This window comes from Sinocyclocheilus rhinocerous, unplaced genomic scaffold, assembly GCF_001515625.1.
Source record: "Sinocyclocheilus rhinocerous isolate Xijiao unplaced genomic scaffold, SAMN03320098_v1.1 scaffold1812, whole genome shotgun sequence".
Lineage (NCBI taxonomy): Eukaryota > Metazoa > Chordata > Actinopteri > Cypriniformes > Cyprinidae > Sinocyclocheilus > Sinocyclocheilus rhinocerous.
The window spans coordinates 553,390-577,645 of record NW_015670626.1 but is presented as its reverse complement, the minus strand read 5'-3'; the positions used below and the strand labels follow the sequence as shown (position 1 = coordinate 577,645).

General features: G+C 37.7%; 1 protein-coding gene across 1 annotated transcript in view; it reads right to left on the bottom strand.

Moving 5' to 3' along the window:
• Window positions 1-24,256, bottom strand: part of LOC107734312 (piezo-type mechanosensitive ion channel component 2-like) — a 46,580-nt gene that overhangs the window by 7,922 nt on the left and 14,402 nt on the right. Inside the window, exons 12-36 of the mRNA XM_016546245.1 lie at window positions 23,633-23,876; window positions 23,196-23,292; window positions 22,239-22,404; window positions 21,554-21,643; window positions 21,013-21,134; window positions 20,406-20,467; window positions 20,250-20,348; window positions 18,777-18,897; window positions 17,181-17,249; window positions 16,934-17,100; window positions 15,339-15,505; window positions 12,158-12,298; window positions 10,621-10,947; window positions 9,115-9,373; window positions 6,848-7,030; window positions 6,576-6,773; window positions 5,117-5,421; window positions 4,870-5,017; window positions 4,033-4,247; window positions 3,795-3,953; window positions 2,626-2,773; window positions 2,358-2,546; window positions 477-569; window positions 157-374; window positions 4-10 (exon numbers count right to left, since the gene is read on the bottom strand). Of these exons, the coding sequence (XP_016401731.1) occupies window positions 4-10; window positions 157-374; window positions 477-569; window positions 2,358-2,546; window positions 2,626-2,773; window positions 3,795-3,953; window positions 4,033-4,247; window positions 4,870-5,017; window positions 5,117-5,421; window positions 6,576-6,773; window positions 6,848-7,030; window positions 9,115-9,373; window positions 10,621-10,947; window positions 12,158-12,298; window positions 15,339-15,505; window positions 16,934-17,100; window positions 17,181-17,249; window positions 18,777-18,897; window positions 20,250-20,348; window positions 20,406-20,467; window positions 21,013-21,134; window positions 21,554-21,643; window positions 22,239-22,404; window positions 23,196-23,292; window positions 23,633-23,876 (3,994 nt within the window). The remainder of the gene's footprint in view (window positions 1-3; window positions 11-156; window positions 375-476; window positions 570-2,357; window positions 2,547-2,625; window positions 2,774-3,794; window positions 3,954-4,032; window positions 4,248-4,869; window positions 5,018-5,116; window positions 5,422-6,575; window positions 6,774-6,847; window positions 7,031-9,114; window positions 9,374-10,620; window positions 10,948-12,157; window positions 12,299-15,338; window positions 15,506-16,933; window positions 17,101-17,180; window positions 17,250-18,776; window positions 18,898-20,249; window positions 20,349-20,405; window positions 20,468-21,012; window positions 21,135-21,553; window positions 21,644-22,238; window positions 22,405-23,195; window positions 23,293-23,632; window positions 23,877-24,256) is intronic.

Genomic DNA, 24,256 nt, shown 5'->3' with positions numbered 1-24,256 from the left:
TACAAAATATCTTCATGGAACATGATCTTTACTTAATATCCTAATGATTTTTGGCATAAAAGAAAAATCTATAATTTTGACCCATACAATGTATTGTTGGCTGTTGCTACAAATATACCCCAGCGACTTAAGACTGCTTTTGTGCTCCAGGGTCACATATAGTATATATATCTAAAAGTGAGGTGGCCAGTGCAGGTGATGTACCTCTGGATGCTCCAGGACATGGTGACAGGGAACTGGTCCTCTTTGCTCAAGACCTCCATCAGGTTCTTTCTGCTGGGAGGACTGATGGTCCAGAGAGAGTTCGAGCTTCCTTCCAGCTCTGCCACAGTCACGTCCTCCGCAGTGTACGCCTCCAAGAACTGCAGTGCACTCTGGGAAAGAGATCGAGCTGCACTTGACACACTACACAACAACTAAAGAGTGGAGTTTCTCCAAACCATCACACCACAGACCGGCGCTGATGAGTGACTTACAGAATTGTGTCTGTATGAATTCATGAAGCTGATGAAATCTCTGTCAGTGACGTCCTTCAGCTGATTCTGCTGCGCACTCATAGTGAAGATGGGCTAGACAGCACAGACATATCTGATCAAACTCTTATTTCAGTTTCAGTCAACAGTGCTGCGTTGTAGCCCATTACATGTCATCTGGATTACGTAATCAGATTCCCAACGTTCCCAATGTTCGTGTAACGCAGGGATTCCCAAAAGTTGACATAAAATATTTACTTGAAATATCTCTGAGGAAGTTCATATTTCAATAATTTAACAACACATTGATGTTACATCTAAAATTACATTTAGGTAAACAAAATATTTCTATTTTTAGTGTTCAAGCGTTAAAATTTTTATTTTGTGTAATATATGTGGTGTAATGTAATATTTGATGCATTTTATGATGTTGATACGGAAAAATGAAGTACATTTTCTTTCTCTTTGCTCTTTTATATCAATATGATATGTTTAATTGTAAGTTTAAAACAAGTTAGATAAAAAGTAATCTAAAAAGTAGTCAGAATGCATTACCTAAACCGAGTAACCTAGATTACATTACTAACTACAGTTTACATCATGTAATCTGTAATCAGTAACAGTAATATTTTATTATTGTCTATGTCTATATAAGGTTCCTGTGGCTCAGTGGTAGAGCATTGTGTTAGCAGCACATACTGGTACTGGTAAAAAATGTATAGCCTGAATTAGGGCTGCACGATAAATCGCATGCGATATTTAACGCGCATCTTGTCAGAAATCCGGTTCTGTAATCAGCGGTAAATCTCCATCACCTGCGGGCTTTCACATTGAGCAGCATTAACTACACAGAGCCGTTGTTCACTGACGAGCAGCGCAAAACCACGTTCATATTCGTGCGATTTTTTGCGCAGCTCGTCAGCTCGTCAGAACCGGCTTTACTGATAAGATGCGCGTTAAATATCACATGCGATTTATCGTGCAGCCCTAGCCTGAATGCAGTGTTTGGATAAAAACGTCTGCTAAATGCATAAATTATTATTATATAGTTTTGATTAAGTTTTTGATATTTTAGCAGTTCAACTAAATGAAAACAAGAAATGTTGCCTTTGCATTTAGCTGACATAAAACAAGTTTAATGTTTTTTAACATTTTATTTCCGCTAATATTTATTTCATATGGAAGCTTGTTTATGCCACAGAATAAAAAAATAAATACAACTTTTCACACTTCTAAACCTTTTTTAACATTTGAGTTTATATATCAAAAAAGTCAGAATTGCAAGATTTAAACTGTAAAAAAAATTCCAAATTGTAAGATAAAAATGACATTTTTAATTTTTTATTCCATGGCGAAAACAAAAATCAAGTCAGAATTCTGTGTTTATATTTCGCAATTCTGAAACAGTCCAAATTGTGAAAGCAAAGTCTGAATTGAGAGATAAAAAGTTGCGATTACCTTTTTTGTTTTATTTTTTAATTCCGTGGCAGAAATGGGCTTCCATAATTTCAATTATAAAACGGAGAGTTCCGGTCCTTGATTCTGATTGGCTGGGCCGCGTTCGAAGCTGTTGTAAATTACTCTACGAACACACACCTTTGTTTACTTCTGTGTGTTGCTCGGCAACCACTTTGTTGCAACCACAACTGATTCTGAGGAACTACATTGTTTGGTGGAAGAATACTGTTTTTATGAATATCATTACACTTTATTTGCTCTGTTTTATTTTTTTGTGAAACCTTACTACGTATATGGAATAACCATTTTATAAAAGCAATAAGCCCCGTGAAGCCGTGGTTTACAGTGAATTTATAACAGCTAAGGGGGTTAGGTACGACACTCCACGTCGTACCTAACAACGCCTCTCAGCTGTTATTCACACACCTGAAAGCCGCCCAGTGTGATGGTGACAGACACGTCCAGCGGTTTGTTGACCACTCCAGCCACAGATTTGACCAGAGACATGAAAAGCAGAGGAAACCAGACGATACAGATGAGCAGCATCACGATCATCCCCCCCATCCCGTACTTCACCACCTTCTTCTTCTTCTGTCCTCGAGGCTGAGGATACCTCTGAGAACACACAAACACACCACCGTGAATCCTGCTTCTGAGTGCTGCTTTGACAAACACTGGCTGGACGTCATCTCACTTTCTCCGACTCCCTCCAGCACTTGAGCACAAAGATGTGAGCGTAGATGTCCTCCACACAGATCCAGCTGGACAGACTGAGCGTGGTGTCGGTCCAAACCCAGTCCATCACCGCCCGCAGCTCCGTCAGGAACGGCACCAACCGGAACCTGAGCACCATTCAGAAAGATGAGACTCGGTCAGGACTCCAGCACTTCTGACAAACCCCAAATAAACTGTGTATATATTACAACATTATGTCTAGTACTGAAAAAATGTGCAAATCTAGGCATTCTTTGGCATGAAGTAATAAGAAGCTGGCATTGCAGTGATTTTATGATGGCTAAGTAAACATGATTTGAAGCAGAGTGCTTAAAACCCTCTGAACCGTGGTAAAATCAATGTAACGCATGGCCTTAGTTGGCCTATGGCTTTTATGAACAAAAACATCAGCGATATTAAAAAGCTGCACAATAAATCGTTTTATTCGTGATCGTGTTTTCTGAGAATTCTAATGTAAAAATAAATAAATAAATAAAATGACAATAATCTTGATTACCAAATGTGATTTTATTATTTTGAGCAGTCATAAACTGTTTAACCATTATCATGTAGAAATGTGCAATAAATTTCATTTAAAAAAATAGCCTAACTATAGAAGTTTTAGCATTTTATATATACATGTTTTTGAACGAAAGTCTCTTCTGCTCATCTAGGCTGCATTTATTTGATCATAAATACGGTAAAAACTGTAATATTGTGAAATATTATTGCAAATCAAAATAACTGTTTACTATGTGAATATCTGTTAAACTGTAATTTATTTCTGTGATGCGCAGCTGTATTTTCAGCATCATTACTCCAGTCTTCAGTGTCACATGATCTTCAGAAATCATTCTAATATGCTGATTTGCTGCTCAAGACACATTTCAACAATGTTGAGCTGCCCAATATTTTTTGTGGAAACTGTGATACATTTTATTTTTATCAATTTAATGCATCCTTGATGAATGGAATTATTATACATACTTACCCTAAACTTTGTATATACATTAGCATTGATATATTTGTGGTCATCCACATGAAGATTGACTTTAATATCCTGTAATGCTCTGTGATCACAGGATCAGAGTCTCTGAGGATGAACACACTGTAATGTGGCTGTGTAATGAGTCCAGCTGTATTTCTTACCCTTGGAAGAGGAAGAGATTGAGGTAATTATAGCTCTTGGTCAGGAAGTTTCCCAGCACGCGAGTGGGGTAACCGCAGCGGATCTGATAGGCTGACAGACCGAAGTAGATGCACTTCACAAAGTACCAGAGCTGGGCAACTGTGTTCTGACTGAAGCGCCTAAATCAAATCCAATCACATGCTTGATGAGCCTCGAGCTTCTTAAATGGGTTCAATAATGAGAGTATTCGTCATTTACCTCTCGGTGACTCCTGGGAGAATGAAGAACATCCAGAAGTGAATGCCGAAGACCAGGATGACCTGGAAGATGACCTTCCCCATCACGGTCTTCCTCAGGTACAGCGCACGGTCCACCACCATCGTCCCAAACTGGATGAGCACCATCACCAGGAAGGCCTCGGGAACCTGATCCTCTGACAGAGAGGAAGTGATGTCAGCCGCAGCAGAGTGTTTCTGTGGAGAAACCAGTTTCACTTCAGTTTTATTGCACTTAGATGGTGTGTAATAATTGTATTTTTTTTGTTCAAAGTCAGCATGATTATTGCGAACGATTCATCCATGCATGTTTAATTTTTTTTAGTATTTTGAGCTAATAACTTTTAATCAAAATGTCACAATACAGACTTGTCCACTTAAAAGTGCCACTTTCTTACAATAGACTACAAACTCACACTCGTTTTTTAATGCAACACCCACATTTATAAAAACTCAAAAACTGATGGATAGAACAAAGTTTTTTCTTTTCTAATAATCCGTTACACTTGGATGTTCATCACAACATGGAACAAAATATCTGTCCCTATTTTTGTTTCATGCCAATTTTAACTGCTTTTTCAAACAGGATTTCTTATGTTAAAGAACACTTCACCCAAAAATGAAAATTTGCTGTAAATGCACCATTCACTGCAGAGCATCCATTGCTGAGACACTGATGCAATGCTACATTTCTCTAAATATCCAAACTCATCTACATCTGGGATGGCCTGAGGGTGAGCACATTATCAGCAAACTTTCATTTTTGGGTGAACTACTCCTTTAAGCTGTCATGTGTTTGAGCAGGTGAAGCTCTACAAACCCCGAAAGCCCAAAATCCGAAAACGATGATGATGAAGTCGACCGTGTCGGCCAGAAACATGAGCACGTAGACGTCGGTCACGGCGCTGTACTCCGGGTGGATCAGGTTATAGAAGAACTGCCGAATGGGAATGTAGATATCCAGAATCCTGAAACAACAGCAACCCATCAGATCGAACAATTACAAAAATAATATGACGATGTAACTTCCTTTTCAAATAAATGAGCGACTTGAGCGGGAGTCTCACGTTTTGACAGTGAAGCGCTTTGCTTTGATCAGCTGTTCTCTGAGCTTGTCCAAAATGAGCTCCCTGCGGCTCTTCAGTTGAGCGCTCAGTGAACGCACACTCGTCCTGGAGCCGCTGCTGCCTGCGGAGACACATCCAGAGCCGAGGTCAGGGACCCGCAGGGCTTCTGAGACTAAAAACAGATGTGTGCCAGCTGTGAAACCTATTTGGGAGCATGTGTGCGAATAAACAAGCCCCTGCAGGTATTTAAAATGTCTAATCATCTTGATGATTCTAAGAGGTCTTACATTTGGGGATAGAAAAGCCTAATGTGATTGTTAATTAAACAGACTCTGATTTCATCAAGTAAATGTGAACGCTGGCCATTCAAAGTCCAAACGCAGCGCTGTTGTGTGTTTTACAGGTTTGCGGTTTCTTTGTAGTTTGCAAACAATGAAAATCACACATTTACGCCAAATGCTTGCGATCGACTGTTGATGAATTATGACAGCGTTTGCTTTATGGTGTTTATAAGATGTTGTGCATTTTATCTCCCTCGTCTTTCTGAATGAGCAGCCAGAAATAGCAAAGCATAGACATTTCAAAATCATGGTGCATTTCAGGCTTCTTTAGGATTAGAAGTCCTGTATTATGCATAAAGTTTTGTTTTGTTTTCCTTGGGTAATATTGCTAATTTGGTTACACAATAAACTGTATCTAGCATTTAATTCAATGTAAACTCTTGTAGCAACAGCAAACATTAATTAACACAGTCAATATATAGATTTTACTAGAAATCTGTTTATAGGATTTATAAGTATACAACTATCAAATACAGTTTCAAGCTGAATGAGTGCACTTTTTGTACTCTTTTCTCCTTGCATCCCAAGTTTTTTTAATGTGCTCCTGATTTTTGACTTTAGGAGCACACGTGTTCCTTGGGAAAAAAAGTGTGCTTTCTTTCAGCAAATTTTTCACAGCCAAAATCCACTGATTTCAATAGAAATCCAAGCGAATGCTGGAAGATTTCCACACACAGATTTCACATCGGGTTCAGCTGGTCACGCAAATTCATGATTATGTTTTTTTGTTTATATTTTACTGACAAATAGCAATTTCTGCAAGTTATAAAAAAAATAGAGCTTGACATAACTAGAAAGCCTTATATAAATTATAAAAATGTACATGATTTTTTAAAAAAATTTTAATATTTACTATGACTTTTCCATGTGTTATTTTTTTTCCAAGACTGGGAATTTCAAATATGGTTGTTCTTAAGAGAACAAATTAAAGTAAGAAATATGTCAGCTTACAACCTGATTTGCAGCAGTTTTAGCTGATTTTAAAGCTTGTTTTGTCTTGTTTTTAAGTCATCTCGAGGCCCCCTTGGAAGTTTGCTGAGGTCCCTGGTTGAGAACCACTGCAATTAGACCTTTCTGAGCCACCAAATGTGACCGAACCTTCAGATATCAGAGTGCACGAGCAGAAGCGTGTATCTGAGCGCACCTGGTTTAGAGCGGGCCGAGCGCTGCGAGACGCTGGAGCTCTGTCGGAGGGGTTTTCTGGGCAGCCGGATGTGTGTGGAGACGGGTGAGGCGTCTTTCTCTTCACTGTCTGAATGAGAGCTCGCAGTCTGACCTCCTGACCTGGGCTCATCTTCATCCCACAGACCGTAGCACTGAGGAAGAAGAGCGCGTTCACATTGCATGTTCAGTCAAGACACGTGACACACATCACAGAGCGTCTCTCTACCTTCAGGATGGAGCGGTGGAAGAAGAGCGCCAGGAGCTGGATCAGGTCGTAGTGGACGTAGCCCTCTTTCTTCTCCACACCGATGATGTTGGGAGGGTGGAAGGGCTTGGATTTGTCCAGCTTTATGCTCTGGTTAAACGGAAAGAAGCCAAACTGGAAGAAGTACTTGATCACTATGGTGACCTGTGTGAGAAAATAAGAATATATTATTTTGAGAAAGAACAACGCAACATGATAACTGTTAGACTAAAGCAGGTTAATTACAGGTCGTGCAACATTGTATTAAGATGAACCACTATGGGTTATTTGTATGTGGTCAACCGGTCGATATTATACAACTACTGTAACTACTAGGGCTGTCAAAAAACTACATTCGTAACTGAATAATAAAAACCCGCCAAAGTCTCGATATATGTTTTTTCAAAGTTGAACTTGCATTAATTTTCCATGGCTTTCTCTTTTGTGCGAGACGCGAGTGCAACGCTGATAGATGTCCCTCTAGAAAATGTGTGAAATATGTGTTCTGTGTGAACGGCTTGGTTTCAGTTTTGACGTAAACAAGATCTTCTCCGCATTGATGTTCTCTTTTCCCGCAATACTTGTAATGAACAACACAGCAGCGCCGCATCTAGTGGCTTCAACTGGACAGGCTAACAAAAGCATTATAATGCAACGACACTTACATCGTCATCGCATCTCGTGCGCCGCTGATAAAGCTGCCTCCTTAACGCACACCTAAAATTCAAATGCAAAAATGTTGTGGATCTTTATTTTAAATTCGATGAATATTCGAAATTCGAATTTTTTTTTTGACAGCCCTAGTAACTACTGTATCAACTTCGTGAAAATCCTTTACTTAATTTGGTGTTCCTGGTCAAAAATGACCGGCTTTTTAAAAATTGCTTGTAAATCTCTCCTTTGGTGAAATTATCATTTTTGGGATTTTTGTGGGATTTGTGGGATTTTTATCCCACCTTGTTATACTTGTGGTGTTCCAGATGTCCAGCACACAAAAAATTGCTTCTAAATCTCTCGATATGCGATATTATCACCAAATCTTGGATTCAATCTTTGTATCAACTTGTTTTTTGAAAGTAGCACAGGTTTTGTGTTTCTTTTGGGGCTGATTGATCGCAGGCCTCATTGATCTGAGTTTATGCATCAGTTTTTGAGTGAAAAAAGCATTATTTGTGAATAATTTTGGCAATATTCACTCAATAACTGAGGTGCATATTAAGTTCAGATCAATGAGGCCTGCGATCAATCAACTCCAAAAACAAACACAAAACCTGTGCTACTTTCAAAAAACAAGTTGATACAAAGATTGAATCCAAGATTTGGTGATAATATCGCATATCGAGAGATTTCGAAGCAATTTTTTGTGTGCTGGACATCTGGAACACCACAAGTATAACAAGGTGGGATAAAAATCCCAAAAAAGCACTAAAATTATATATATTTTTTGGTAATTTGTTAAACCCTGTGTGAGCGAAGTCAGTAAGTTTTAGTCCAATGCAAGAACATTAACTAGCATTTTCAGGAAAAAGAATATCCTCTCCGAAACACAACATGAGTTCTGTGCACAAAACTTTACAGTAAGTAAGTAATTTGTTCACATTAGTTAACATGAACAATAAAAAAAAACTTCTAAAGCATTTATTAAACTTACTTGTTAATTTCAACATTTACTAATACATGATTAACAACAAAAATTATATTTATAAATATTATTTAATGGATCTGAGCGGACATGAACTAACAATGAACAGTTGTGTTTTTATTTGAACATAAACAAGGATTAGTAAATAAATACTGAAATAAATTTGATGCTCATTGTTAATTAATGTTAGATAACTAATGCAAACCAAAATGTGGTTATTTTAAGGTGTCCTTGTTGCAGTGTGATTATACAATTAAAGCTGCAATACATATCTTTTTTGTTTCATGATATCTTTGTTTCCTTTTTTTTTAACTTGTAACATTTAAATACAGATGTAGGTGTATAGATGCAGTTCTGTTTATTACCCGCTAGAGCGCTAAAAGTTATGTATTACTGCGTTAAGTACTGAGTAATATGAATAAACAACATGTACTACAGGTTTAGGGTTTGCTTTAGTTATTTGTAATTATGCATAATTTACTCTTATTGCTATAGTAAGTGCATGTAACGTGTGTAACAAGGACACTGTAAGATAAAGTTACTCAGTGTCATGGAGATACTGAACGATCGATCCTGAATCTATGGAGCGTCACAGATGCAGCGATACCTCCGTGTAGACGATGGCCGTCATCCAGAAGCGCTTGCTGGGACGGGGAACCGACAGCATGGCCCAGAGGAAGATGAGGATGGGCAGCACCAGCGTGGCCACCGATGCGGAGATCATGTGGTTGAGGATGATGACCAGATAACACACCATCTGAGAGTGAGCCACCAGCATGCTGTAGAGAGCGTAGCAGAGCTGGAGGAACTGCGGCTGAGAGCGGTAGAAATGCTCCGACGCCTCCAGCTCCTCGTCATAGAACATCCTGACGGAGAGAAACAGACACAATCAGCTATAATGCACTTTTGAAGTGTGCTTTCACATACAGGGAGACTTGTCACACTTTTTCAATTTCTAGTATTTTTTTATTTTATTTCTTATTTATTTATTTTATTAAAAAAAAAGTCTACATAATTAAAGTCTTGGCCACAAAAGGCTTTTGAACATTTTCACAGTTATTGCCCAGGACATATTTATCACTTTTATTTTGTTGTCACAATGGGAACCAGCCGTTTTGAGATACTGGAGCAATACGTTAAAAATAAATAAATAAATACTACTATATTTAAATGTATCTATACATCTATATCTGTATTTAAATGTTACAAAAGGAAACAAAGATATCATGAAATAAAAAAAGAAATGAAAACAAATTGTAATTAATCTGTTTTTTGTTTGTTTTTTTTTCTCCCCAACTTACTCCACATGACACAAATAGCCTTGTTTTAAGAACATAATTTAAAATAATTTAACCACTTGGGCCTTAAAATATTATGGTTACTGTTAAAGATGTATTATGGTTACTGTTTTTTTTTTAAAAATAATTTTAAGTGTTGTTGAAATTGATACACATGTCAAATATTACATGATTGTATTTTTACATACACTACTGTTCAAAGGTTTGGGGGTAATTTTATTAAATTAATACTTTTATTTAGTAAGGACACAGTAAATTGATCAAAACTGACAGTAAAGTCATTTATAATGTTAGAAAACAAATATTTCAAAGAAATGCAGTTCTTTTGAACTTTCTATTCATCTGTGAATCCTGAAAAATAAAATGCATTACGGTTTCCACAAAAATATTGTGCAGCACAACTGTTTTCAACATTGATAATAATCAGAAATGTTTGTTGAGCAGCAAATCAGCATATTAGAATGATTTCTGAAGATCATGTGACACTGAAGACTGGAGTAATGATGCTGAAAATACAGCTGCGCATCACAGAAATATATTACAGTTTAACAGATATTCACATAGAAAACAGCTGTTTTACATTCTAATAATATTTCACAATAGTACTGTATTTTTTATCAAATAAATGCAGCACTGGTGAGAAGAAGAGACTTTCAAAAACATTAAAAGATCATAACCCCAAACTCTGAATGGTAGTATACATAAAAAAAGTCATGATGATGCTTTTGGAGAGGAAAAAGAAATGTAACTGAACACATTTTTGTGTCCAGCTTGTGTTGCAGGTGTTTAACTGAGGTCACATGACATGCTCTCACCTGCTCCGCAGCAGCTCGCTGGCTGTCAGCTGATGGCTCATTGAGAGCAGAACGTCGGCGCTCTTCTCCTCAGGTGTCTGGATCCTCAGCCTCCTCCCCTCCGCGTCACACACTGAGTCCAGGCCCGTGGCTTTACTGTACGACGGAGGGATGTCCGCCTCGCCCTGCGTCCAGCACACCTGCTCCGCTCTCAGAGGCGTCCGCAGGTCTGAAGTGCTGCTCCAGAGTTTGTCTGGATGCTCTCTCAGTTCTCGCTGGCTCACGGCCTCCTCGACGGTGTCGCTGGTGCCCTGCCGCGAGTAGAGCTCAGTGCACTGCGTGCGGTCACTGCCAGAGCAACACAGAGTTCAGGTCAGTGAGAAGAAATAAGGTTGATAGTTGTAACTCATGCAAATAACCACAAGGGGGGACCGCCATCCCACAAGTCTGACCAGAAGACTAGCATAAAACACTGCACACTGCCTACTCTTTTTTTTTTTAGGGATGTGAAACAGCAAAATACAGTAACAAAAAGAAAATATATTTCTTTATATATTAATGAATAATCTATAAAATTAATGCATTTTAAAAATATTCAGAATAATACATTGTTTATGTATTAGACAATATATTAAATAATACATTTATATACAAGGAATTTTTGCTTCCATATTAAAAAATAAATTTAAAAAAGTGACCCGTCACGTTGCCTTGACTTTTAAAAGTCATTCAATTCCAGTCCAAATATCCTAAAATTTTAATATGAAAATCTGTTCAGCTTTATGTAAACCTAAGCATAACCTCATGAAAGAGAAATTAATTGTCTTAGAATTGCAAGATGTAAACTCGCAATTAAGAGCTTATAACTTGTAAATATAAGATATAAACTCAGTATTCAGAGAAAAAGTCTGCATTGTAAGAATTGCGAGAAAAAAGTCAGAACTGCAAGAAACAAACAAAAAAGAGAAGCAGTTACCTTTTTAATTTTTTTTATTCCGTGGCAAAAACAAACAAAAAAAAAATCATAATTGTGAGATTTAACTCAGAACTGTGAAAAAATATATATTTTTTTTACCTCACAGTTATTTATTTATTTATTTTTACTTTTGCTATTCTGTGGCAGGCAGTGCAAACTGAGCAGGATAAATTAATAGTACCTTAGGAAACATCACTAATAAATAATAGACTGTTATATAATCTGTACGGTGCAGTGTCTAAATTCACTCTGAATATCTGTGTGCATTGTGCTTTGGCTGTGTGTGAGCAGAAGGTTCTGGAAACACCGTCCGTCTCTCATCACAGGGCTACAGTAACCATCCACAGCTGTGTGTGTGTGTGTGAGAGAGAGTGTGTGTGTGCGTGTGTGTGTGTGTGTGTGCGTGTGTGTGTGTGCGTGCGTGTGTGTGTGTGCGTGTGTGTGTTAACACTCAGGACAGATTCGTTTACACGCATAATAGAGTCACCTGCCTCCTAACTGGTAATGACAGAAAGGCCCGAGCTGTAAGTACACAGAAACACACGGCCGGTGTGAAGCAGAGCAGACGCTGGAGGTTCATACCTGGCTGCACTGTCTGCAGAAGACGACTGCACATCTACACCAGGCAGGCGGCAGAGTCTGGGTCGAGCGCGCTGGCTGGTTTTGAGAACATGCTCACTGGTTTCCTCAGACTCGAACAGCACAGTGGATTCTGTGTACTCACTGCAGAAAACACACAGGCACGAACCAGATTCAGGATACACTTACAATAAATAACATGTCATTAGCATGTTTTGTTGGATATTGTTGGATACTGATCAAAAGTGACTAAGTAAAGATAATACATTACAGTTTAACAGAGATTCACATAGAAAACAGCTGTTTGAAATTGTAATAATATTTCATAATTTTTTCTGTATTTTTGATCAAATAAATGCAGCCTTGGTGAGCAGAAGAGACTTCTTTCAGGAAAAAACACAAAAAATCTTACAAACTTTTGAATGGTGTAAATATGGTAATCAGTATCATGGTATATATCATGAGTTATATCATTACATTTTATACCACAAAGTTTGGCACTATTTAGACAGCGTATGTCTAGCCAATATATATATATTTTTTAAATTAGCCGAGGAATCTGATGATTTGGCGTCAGTGTGTTGGTGAGACAGAAGGGTGTTGTTGAAATCTGGCACACTGAACCCTTGGCAAACACCTTATCTGCAGTGTGCGCCTTACACTGGGTGTAGCGAGAGTAAAAATAAGTCAAAATAAGTCGTCCTGCAAAATAACAGGCTGCTACACTGAACTGAGCTGCTCATTTAATGAGAACAGTGTCTGATTTACAGTTCACAGTCACTAAAATGAAATGACAGAAGCTGCATTCACAAGAAGGTGCTGCTTAGGTCATAATTTTATATATCAGGTTTTTACTAGTAGACATCTAGTCCTGTTTTGAGAATCCTCTACAAGCTACTTTGAGCACTTATATAGACTACTGAGTAGCGTTGGGTGTCGAGGACCAGTTCCAGTTTAGAACCGGTTCAGAATTTCCAAGAACCGTAGATTCAATAAGACACGCACATTTCAATTCCGCTTGTTTTAATGTGATTTTAAACCATTCAAGCTCAAGAGGATGCAAAAGAGAACTCAATTCGGCACTCGTACACACATCCAACGCATGAACACAGAAAGCTGTCTCTCATATATTGCGCGAATACGGAGTTGAGATCTCTTTCACGTCTTCTTGAACGGACAAATACACACAAATTTATGTTAAAATTTCCCGGTCTTAAGTGAACATAAACAGTTGAGAAAGAAAGCGCATGCATGTCAGTATATTGGAACAGTGCATTAGGTCTTAAAGTGACAGCAGCCTAATATTCCTGTTTCTGTCTGTGCCATTAAATGTTAATCAAAGAGCAAAAGAAAAAGAAAATCACTCACTGATCTTAGCTGAATAACTTTTGTAACTTTAATAAGGATTAATCTATATTTTAATTATAAAAAGAAAACCATGCAGAGTCATTTTACATTTGATTACATTTCATTTCTATTACTGTACCTGAACTTTGTTCGGTTGTTTTTATTTGTGTTATTACTAATTCTTTTTTTGTTCTTATTTTATTACTGACTATTTTCATGTCTTTAATAATGTTTGAAATCTATATTAGTTTGTCTAGATCAGTGGTGTAGCATTCGCATGTATTCTATTTACAACATGTTTTTACGGCGTTAAATAATGTAGCCAATCACAGACATATCTGTTGATTTCTTGAATGCAACAGCCTACAGGCCTTTAAGCTAGAATCTACTCAACACTCAAAACACTGAGTCGTTGACCAGTACCGAGTTCTGCGAGCTAGAAAGTGAAGATGTAGATGTAAATAAGAGATTCACTGATTTTTGTGAGATCGCGATATTTTTCTATTGCCTAATCCATTCAGAATTTGTATTAAACTGTTGTTTTCCACCTACACACTGCATAGATTTGACAGTGTAACCATAGCAATGGACAGAACAAATATATGTGTGAGCACCCTCAGCCTTTCAGTCAATAATTCCCCTGCTGATATACAGTAATACCCTTCCTAAATTATAAAATCAGCTATATTTTTACATAAAGACCCACTTATACTGTTTGAGAACAATTATTAAGTATAATAAGTATATATAAAAATTAAATAATTGGCTTTTATACTATAAAGTCAAAGTAAATTTAAGAAAATATTACCAGGGAATATTTATTTCATATTAAGCTTTTTTTCTACACACTTGCATAAAATGAAACATTAAATTCAGATTTATCTGTAAAGCACTTTTCACAAAGAATATCATTTCAAAGCAACATGGTGAAATTATAGTCACATAGAACTACTGTAAGGCCAGTGTTGCCAAGTCTGTGGTTTTCCCGCGCAATTGTACTGCTTTAACACTGTTGCCGCGAGTTGTTTTTCACGTCTGCAGGTTGAAGTGACCCTAATAACTGTGATATTTAGCCACTGGAACGCGATTTTTACCAGGGGAACCCTATCAAAACCATGATTTTTACATGTATTTCCCCCCTGATTGGGCTAGTTTTGAGTAGCAATTGGGCAGGTTTTGTTGTGAGAACCTGGCAACCCTGTGTCAGACCTGGAACTACCTCAGCCACGCAGTAGACAACTTGAAAAATAATCTGTCAACCAATTACACAGTACAGTGTATTTATTTAAATTACTAATTAACCAACAAAACAACAACATTCGTTCATTCATTTAGCTAGTTATTTGGTGCTGGGTGTGACTGGGTAAGAGTAAACCACTTTTTCTTTTAGGACAACACCACTGGTCTAGATGTTTTTGCTGCGGTATCTTTGGCAAAAGTTCATCGTGTTCAAGTGTTCTTCAGGCTGCTGATTTTTGTTCATTCAGCTGCAACAAAATGTTTTGCAAAAAGACAGAATAAATATGTTTGATATCTAAATGTTTGACTTGGAATCGTTCAGAATCGCTAAACACCCAACCCTGCTACCGAGCCTTTACTAAACACAATCTCTGCCATACTTGAGCTCTCCATACACTCCATTCCTGCAGACAGCTTTTACGGAAGACCTTTTTCATGGCGATAAATCAACCCTGAGATAAGCGGGGCTTAGTCTGCGAGAAGCCATCTGGAGGCATCAAAAAATATTATTTCAACTTCATAAAGCTGAAAATGCGCGTGAATTAGATTTTCCCAAGTCTCAGACAGATCTAGAACACATTGAGTGGAGTTTCTTCACCTGGACAGGTTTTCTCTAGAGACATTGGACTCGTAAGCCTGGCTCCGCAGGGGGCTGAAGTCCGAGTACTCGTCCTCAGTCCGGTCCAGGCTGGACTCAGCGGACGCTGGCCTGCACATCTGTCTCTGGTAGTACGTGTGGATGCTGTCCCGCGATGGATTGTTCCCCTGCAGGGCAGCAGACGAGGGGTTAAACCTCAAGGTTTACAGTGCTGTCCGTTCCAAGCATGATGCTCATTATTCATGTGTATTCATGTGTAATTACAGCTTATTTTAACATTATTTATATACTATTATTACATGCTTGATTCCGATTGGTCAGTCGTGGCATTCTGAGGTCAGATATTCACAAACGCAGCTGCCGCCATCTTACGTCTCAGTTATCGACTGTATTTACTTTCAAATTAAACCTTCAGTATTAATAGTAGGTCTGCGGTAATACTGTTGAAGTGTTCGTCTTGTTGTCAGAACAATTGTTTTGTACACAGTGCTAGATTATAAAATAAATAGGTACGATTTTATAATGGTTGCTTCTCATTTCGTGTCTGTGTCATTATTTATGTGGTGAAAAGCTGTGTAAACTTTGCGTTTAAAGAGCTACTACAATATTTCAACACTCAACATTCAACATAAATCAACATTTTTTGTCTATTTATTTATGTGTGGCAAATAGCCTTGTAATAAGTTGGATAATGTAAATCCAGCTGGTTGTCATTGCAAAATAATTTATTTTTGCAATAACTGGCTGGATTTACATGATCCCTTACTTATAGTACTTAATAATATATTTAATTAGCTTTTATTTTTATTTTTCATTTTAATTTTAGAGTTGTAGTAATTTTGTTATGTGCTTTTGTCATTATTAGTTCTTATTGTTTTTAAATATTTCTTTTTACCTTTATATTTATTTCAGTTTTAGTTTTAGTAATTAAGACTTATTACTTCAATTTATTTATTACAGTAAGTTGCCAAGGCAACATATCTAGCTTTCAGGGTTTTTTTTTATATCTAATATTTATATGTTATTTTATTATTTTATTCTATTTCAGCTTCAACTGAATTACAGACAATTATTTGTAATACTTTTAGTCTCAGTTTTAGTTAAGGATAAGAACACTGCTTTATAAAAAGTTTCCAAAGTATGGATATATCTGACCATTTTCACAACTCTACTGAATGAGAAGTTAAAGAAAAAAAGATGGATTTCATAAAGACCAATTTGTAGCCAATTACATATTTTAAAGCTGTATACTGTATTGTCAGAAAGGTGCATTCATTATAAAATTGTTACGGTTACATTTTAATACATATTTCTATAACATTTTTTATTAGAACATTTAATCACATTAGATTTTCATTATTTTTCCAGTAATGAAATCACAGTTTTTGTATATTATAATATTTTAGGTTTTGCATGTATTATTATTATTTTTTTAAATGCATATGAACACTATCGGCATTATAAAAAACATAAATAGAAAAAAGAAATAAAGATCATTATTTGTCATGTGCACCCAATAACTAAAGATATAATACAAATGCAGACGCAGGCCACTCTCCAGCACTCTAGTGTGTGATTTCTCGTGCCAGCACTACCTTTTTGACCTCATTAGTGAGCATGCAGCGCTCAATGCGCAGGACGGTGGAGATATCGATGTGCTCCTGGCAGATAGAGTTAAGCCAGGCTGTGAAACTGTCCAGCAGGGCCAGGAAGAGCACCCAGGAGAACTTCACGATGTTAAACACTCGCTTCAGGATGTTATCTAGAGCAGAGAGATATGCATATTGATGCATATGACGATTGTAAATCATAATAAGAGGAGTATTTGAAGTGTGGTCTCACCTGGTCCTTCAGATACCTCCTCCTCTGTAACACCGTCCTCCTGATCTCCTTCCTCAATGGCCACATGCACTGAAAATAATGAATTACAGTGTTATTAGAACGTAATTGCAAATTACAGTGTTATTACAATGTAATAAGCAGATAATAACCGTTAACACTGATTTGTCACACCAACGTATCACTTTTTCAGTTTCAGATACATTTTCAAAATGTGAGTGTGCTGGGCAAGCTATTTTTTAAAATATATTAACTGAATGTTTTATTGGCTCTAGCTGGCTCCTGAATCTGGCGAGAGGCTTGAAACCCTGTCCAGCCATCATGTGGGATGAATTGACCGTAGCAAATGTAACACGGCCCTCTTCATCTCTCAGACCCAAGAATGCCGGGGCCTGGATGCCGGCCACCAGGAGGGAGCTGGCAGAGCGAGCCTTCATTTACAAACTGCAGCAGAGGGGTTTAATGAGGCGCTTGTGTTTACAAAATGACTATTAATGACCCGAGCATGTCATTCTGAGAAACAGAGAACTACAGAGCGTCGAAACCAGGGCTGGACATCCATCTGTCCATCCATCTATCTGTCCATCCATCTATCTGTCCGTCCATCTATCTATCTATCTATCTGTCATCCATCCATCTGTCTGTCCATCTATCTGTCCATCCATCTATCTGTCCATCCATCCATCTGTCGTCCATCTATCTATCTATCTGTTGTCCATCTATCTATCCATCCATCCATCTGTCGTCCATCTATCTAGCTATCTGTTGTCCATCTATCTATCCATCCATCTATCTGTCGTCCATCTCTCTGTCCATCCATCCATCTGTCCGTCCATCTATCTGTCGTCCATCTATCTATCTATCTGTCGTCCATCCATCTGTCGTCCATCCATCTATCTATCTGTCGTCCATCTCTCTGTCCATCCATCTATCTATCTATCTGTCGTCCATCCATCTGTCGTCCATCTATCTATCTATCTGTTGTCCATCTATCTATCCATCCATCTATCTGTCGTCCATCTATCCATCTATCCATCCATCCATCTGTCCGTCCATCTATCTGTCGTCCATCTATCTATCTATCTGTCGTCCATCCATCTGTCTGTCCATCTATCTGTCCATCCATCTATCTGTCCGTCCATCTATCTGTCCATCCATCCATCTGTCGTCTATCTATCTATCTATCTATCTATCTATCCATCCGTCCATCCATCCATCCATCCATCCATCCATCTATCTGTCGTCCATCTATCTGTCCATCCATCCATTTGTCCGTCCATCTATCTATCTATCTGTCGTCCATCCATCCATCCATCCATCCATCTATCTGTCCGTCCATCTATCTGTCTATCCATCTATCTGTCGTCCATCTATCTGTCCATCCATCCATCTGTCCATCCATCTATCTGTCCGTCTATCTATCTATCTATCTATCTGTCGTCCATCAATCTGTCCATCATCCATCCATCCATCCATCCATCCATCCATCCATCTATCTGTCCGTCCATCTATCTATCTATCTATCTATCTATCTATCTATCTATCCTCATGAGTGCAGAGGAAGAGTATGATTGCTTTAAATCAGATGTATAATCGTACCTTGCTTCTGGTTCTTCTTGCTTGTTCTGCCCTCCGTGTACCTTTGCCAGAATCGCCGTCTTTCCTTACTTTGCTCTTTCATGGCAGTTTTCGAGTCAGTTATCCAGGCATGATACACAAACTGAGAAGCAGAGGATCACGTTAGACAAAGATATGGACAATGCAGGAATCCAAGTAGGATAGTGAGCTGCTTTTGGGTTGGGTGTTTATATGCCATGTCTAATTTATTTCGAACTACAGTGGTAATTTGAATCAGTCTTTGAACCCAATTTAAGTGCCCCTCTAGTGAAAAACAAAGAGTCTTATACACATGCAGGGTATAAACTTGCACTCTGTTCCAGTCTTTTAGCAGAGCCAGCAAAACAGACTGTTTTAGGAAAAGCGTCACTTCAGATATTCCTGTCAATCAAAGACACCAACACAATACACAAGACAGGAAACCAGCTTTAGGGGATGTTTTGCTCCAAAGGACAGACATTCTGATTGTGGTGTCAGGTCTCGTCCAAAGAAAGAATGATTACACTGTTCACAAAGGAGAAAAACACAGCCTTTGTTTAACTGGCACAACCAAACCCAAGAAAACCTCCCAGAAAAAATGTCTGCAACTCACATGCATCAAGAGCTGGATGATAAAGCTAAGAATATTATATCTTCATATTTTCAGCTGTTTGATGAAACTTTATTCCTATCTGTCTGTTTGCCTATCTGTCTATGTATGTATGCATGTATGTATGCATGTATGTATGTATGTATGTATGTATGTATGTATGTATGTATGCATGTATGTATGTATGTATGTATGTATGTATGCATGTATGTATGTATGTATGTATGCATGTATGTATGCATGTATGTATGCATGTTTGTATGTATGTATGTATGCATGCATGTATGTATGCATGTATGTATGTATGTATGTATGTATGCATGTATGTATGTATGTATGCATGTATGTATGCATGCATGTATCTATCTATCTATCTATGTCTATGTAAGTTATTGATATGAACTGTACTTTAGAAAGTTTTAGAAATTAATCAAACTTACCAATTCTAACAACTTTTTTTCTACTAGAGTTTAAATCAGCTATTAAAACATGTTCACACTTTCATACTAGGCAGGTAAAACTAATTTCATATTTCCAGCAACATTACCTCATGCATTTTTAATCACCCAGCCCTGCATGCTCCTGCAATCGACTGCATAATACACTGCATTTCCTTGGCATGCAATGCACCGTATCCGCTCTGTTTACACAGCAGCCAGATGATTGACGTGCAACTGTAATAATCAGCCATGTCGGCTCTATTAGCTCCCATTTACAAGTTAGAGAAATAAATACATGTATATTGTGCAACTGGGGAGCAGGAAAATGCAGTGGAGCACCATAGCCGTCGGTGCTCGTAGAGGACAGAGCTGACACATACTACAGCATACAAGAAGAGAGGAGATATATCAGGCATTGTGAAGTACCTTGGCTGCCCTGATTACATACTGCAGTACAGTTTTGGGCAGTTTAATGACAGACTTTGGTAAAGCCAGCAAAGCAGAGGCAAACTTTCGGATAGCTCTCTACAAGAAATGACAGAGCAGGGATGGGTTAGTCAGGGTCTGCGCTAGTGCTATTACTGCTCTTCCACGCAGGAAGCCAGCAGTTAGCGGTCTGGTAAATAACGAAACATTGTTAAGTGCTGAGGGAACAAAAGAAGAAAACATTGAAACATTTTCGTAACACAGAGCCATTTAGGTTAAACACGGTTGTGTGTGGGAACAACACAATTCAGCACAGTTATACGACTTAAAAATGGGTGCGCATGCAGAAAAGCACTTAAGTTTCTAGAATATTTACCTGGAACGCTGATCTTTTGGGAGGTTCCTCATCAGATCTTCAGAAATCATTCTAATATGCTGATTTGCTGCTCAAGAAACATTTCTGATTATTATCAATGTTGAAAACAGTTGCGCTGCACAATATTTTTGTGGAAACCGTGATGCATTTTATTTTTCAGGATTTACAGATGAATAGAAAGTGCAAAAGACCAGCATTCATGTGAGACACAAATCTTTTATAACATTATAAATGTCTTTACTCTCACTTTTGATCAATTGAATGCGTCCTTGCTGAATAAAAGTATTAATTTCTTTCAAAAAAAGAAAAGAAATATCACTGGTACTTTGGGCCTGAGATGGGAAAACATGCTATTTTTAAGTTCTAAATGCTCTTATGTAAATATACCTTCATCATCGTCCTCTTCCTCTTTGACGACTGAGTGGCGTTCCCCACTTTCCTGAGCCAGAGACAGCATCCTCTCTTTACCTCTCTTAAACTTCTGCTGTCGGCTTTTGATGCGGTCCATCCTGAGAGAAACAGACAGAGGGAAATGCTTTGCTCGTTTGCTTGAGCTGACCTAATTTAGCTGTTCCCTTGAACACAATTAGAGTCTAATTGAGGATAAAGAGTCTTCATGTCGGGGCTGGTGTGGGTTTGCAGGAAGCACAGAAAACAGCCTGGACTTTGGCAAGCCTGAGATATCCTGCAGATGTGACGGTTACAACTCTACCGCTCTTCTGAAAAAACACTGGTTAACCAGCGGCTCTCAGGTGCTAAACACGCTGGATAAATGATAGGAAACTCTGTGACGGAGACAGATAGCTATTTGTCTCATTTGTGTGTGTTCATGCATCAATCAGCGCATGATTTCATAGGACTGCGTGAAAAGGGAATGCAGCAGTTGGCAGCGAACAATGAAGCATTGTGAGTCTCACACTGAACTCACTGTCTCTTCAGCAGATCCATGGACTTCTTCTCTTCTTCTATTCTGGCTTTAACCACCTTCACAATGGTCGCCTGAAACAACTCCGCTCCTCTGACAGACAAACAAAGAGGAACAGAGACACGAAACGCAGTCTGAATACGTCAAATGTACTCTTTGTAGTGCTTTTTTTATCTACATATTTATTTATCATTTCGTTTGATTCAGAAAGCTGTCATGGTGTCTTTTATTGTGTGACAATTGAGAAGATATTTCTTAGAAATTAAGTTAAAAATAACCAATAACATAATATTAGATGCAGGGTTATTATAGGTAACTAAAACTAAAACTGTGACTAAAATTAAAACCGAATGAATAAATAAATAAAATACTTGAAATAAAATAAACATTAACTGAAAAAAATATAAAAAATGTTTTATTTCAGCTACAACATTTCTCATTGTAATATTGTTTAACTTTTAGTACTAAAATAACAAAAAAATTAATAAAAAAATATATAGAGACAAAAAAACTATAAAAAGATAAAAACACAACAAAATTACTAAAACATAAATTAAATTAAATTAAATTAAAAACTATAATAGTAAATCAAAGGTACTAAAACAACGCTGGTTAGATGATTACATGCAGGCAAACATTAAAAGCGAATGTAAAGCAGCCAGCAGTAACCCAGAGCATGTGTGTGTACCTGGAGGCGAGGACCTGCGAGGAACGGATGTCGGCTACGACGTGTAGGAAGTAGTAGCTCATGAAAACTCGCCTCTGCAGCAGGAGAAAGGCGAAGCAGATGCTGTCCCAGATGATCCCGGCCTCGTCACTCGGCAGCTCGCACTGTTTATTTGCGTTCTGCTCCGCTGCGTGAGAATCATCAGAATCTAATCAAGCTCTGCTGGACACTACAATATTACATTATTGCTCATTAAAATGAGTTAACTATTAATGCTCATAAAGCTTTTCAGTCATTTTTTACCCATTCTATTAGTGGCTTTTTATAAAAATGGTTTTCTCAATCTGAGCGGTGCAAAACTTTTCTGTAGATATCTAATTTGAACATACAAAAAAAAACAAAATATACTTTATTCATCGAGTCTAAGTGAACAGTTCACCCAAAAAATCAGGCCATCAGAGATTACGTCTTAATGCTGGATGTGTTTCAGCTTTTGTCTTCTCCAGATGTTAACTGATGGACTGGAGTGCTGTGGATTACTTGTGGATTATTGTGATGTTTTTATCAGACTCTCATTCTGACGGCACCCATTCACTGCAGAGCATCCATTGCTGAGACACTGATGCAGTGCTACATTTCTACAAATATCCAAACTCATCTGGGATGGCCTGAGGGTGAGGATATTTTCAACAAACTTTCATTTTTGGATGAACTATTCCTTTAAAACTGTTTTTATTTTTTATTACCACAATTAATTGTATATTATAAGACTATTGCATTAAAATTATTTTTAATATAATTATTATTTAAAGTTACACAGTATTATTTTGATTGTTTTATATAATACTATCAGAACCTATTTTACAGGAGAATACAGACAACTGATGATCATGCTAGGTTAATTTTAGCTTAGATAATAGTTAATCAAACACATCTAATAGATCTCAACATGAAAAAGAAAATAAAGGCATAACTTACGTTTTGAATATCCTTTTATAGTGCAAGCCAGACTGAATAACTGGATCAGCCAGCAGTGATTGGCCACCAGCGCTTTAATATATCCACACGCCGCGATCTGAGAGCCGAGAGAACAGAAGCCACCATCACATCCACAACAACCCAAACCATCTCTTTGCTATCTCACATACTGCATGAACCTCTTTAAAAGAGCATACAATTGAGATATTTTCACAGGTGTGCATGTGTGCAGTGTGTAATTATTAGTCGAATCCCACAAACGCTTCACGTCTTTCAAACCCTCTGAATTCAGACCCACAAAAATGCAGAGCACTATAAACAGAATTATGATTTATGTCAGAGACAAAGTTCAAGCTAATTTACAACAGCTTTGAATGAAGTGAACTATGACTGAGTTATAATTGAATTATGAGTGAGGGGATTTATGAGGTACTTACTGAGAGAATGTTTTTCATGGTGATTACGAAGACGTTGTATGCTATGAGGAAGTCCCAGTAATGAAGGATGCTTTTGATTGGCTTCAGTAACAGCTCGCCCCCAAAGATCAAGAAGTAGAAGCAGGCGACCAAGTATCCCATGCAGAAGATGCTGATGCGTGTGGTGCCCGTGATGAAGATGATGGTCAGGACGAACCAGAACAGATAGCTGAACACGATCACCTTCAGCATGTCCAAATACGACCTGAAAATGAAGATTGGAGTCGGTAAAAAGTTCGTTTTTTTTTTAAAGAAATCTATACTTTTGTTCATCAAGCATGCATAAAATTGATCAAAAGTGCAAGTAAAGGCATTTATAATGTTGCAGTAGATTTCTATTTTAAATAAATGCTGTTCTTTTGAACTTTCTGTTCATCTGTGAATCCTGAAAAATAAAATGCATCACAGTTTCCACAAAAATATTGTGCAGCACAACTGTTTTCAACATTGATAATAACCAGAAATGTTTCTTGAGCAAATCAGCATATTAGAATGATTTCTGAAGATCATGTGACGCTGAAGACTGGAGTAATGATGCTGAAAATACAGATTTAATCACAGAAATAAATTACAGTTTAACAGAGA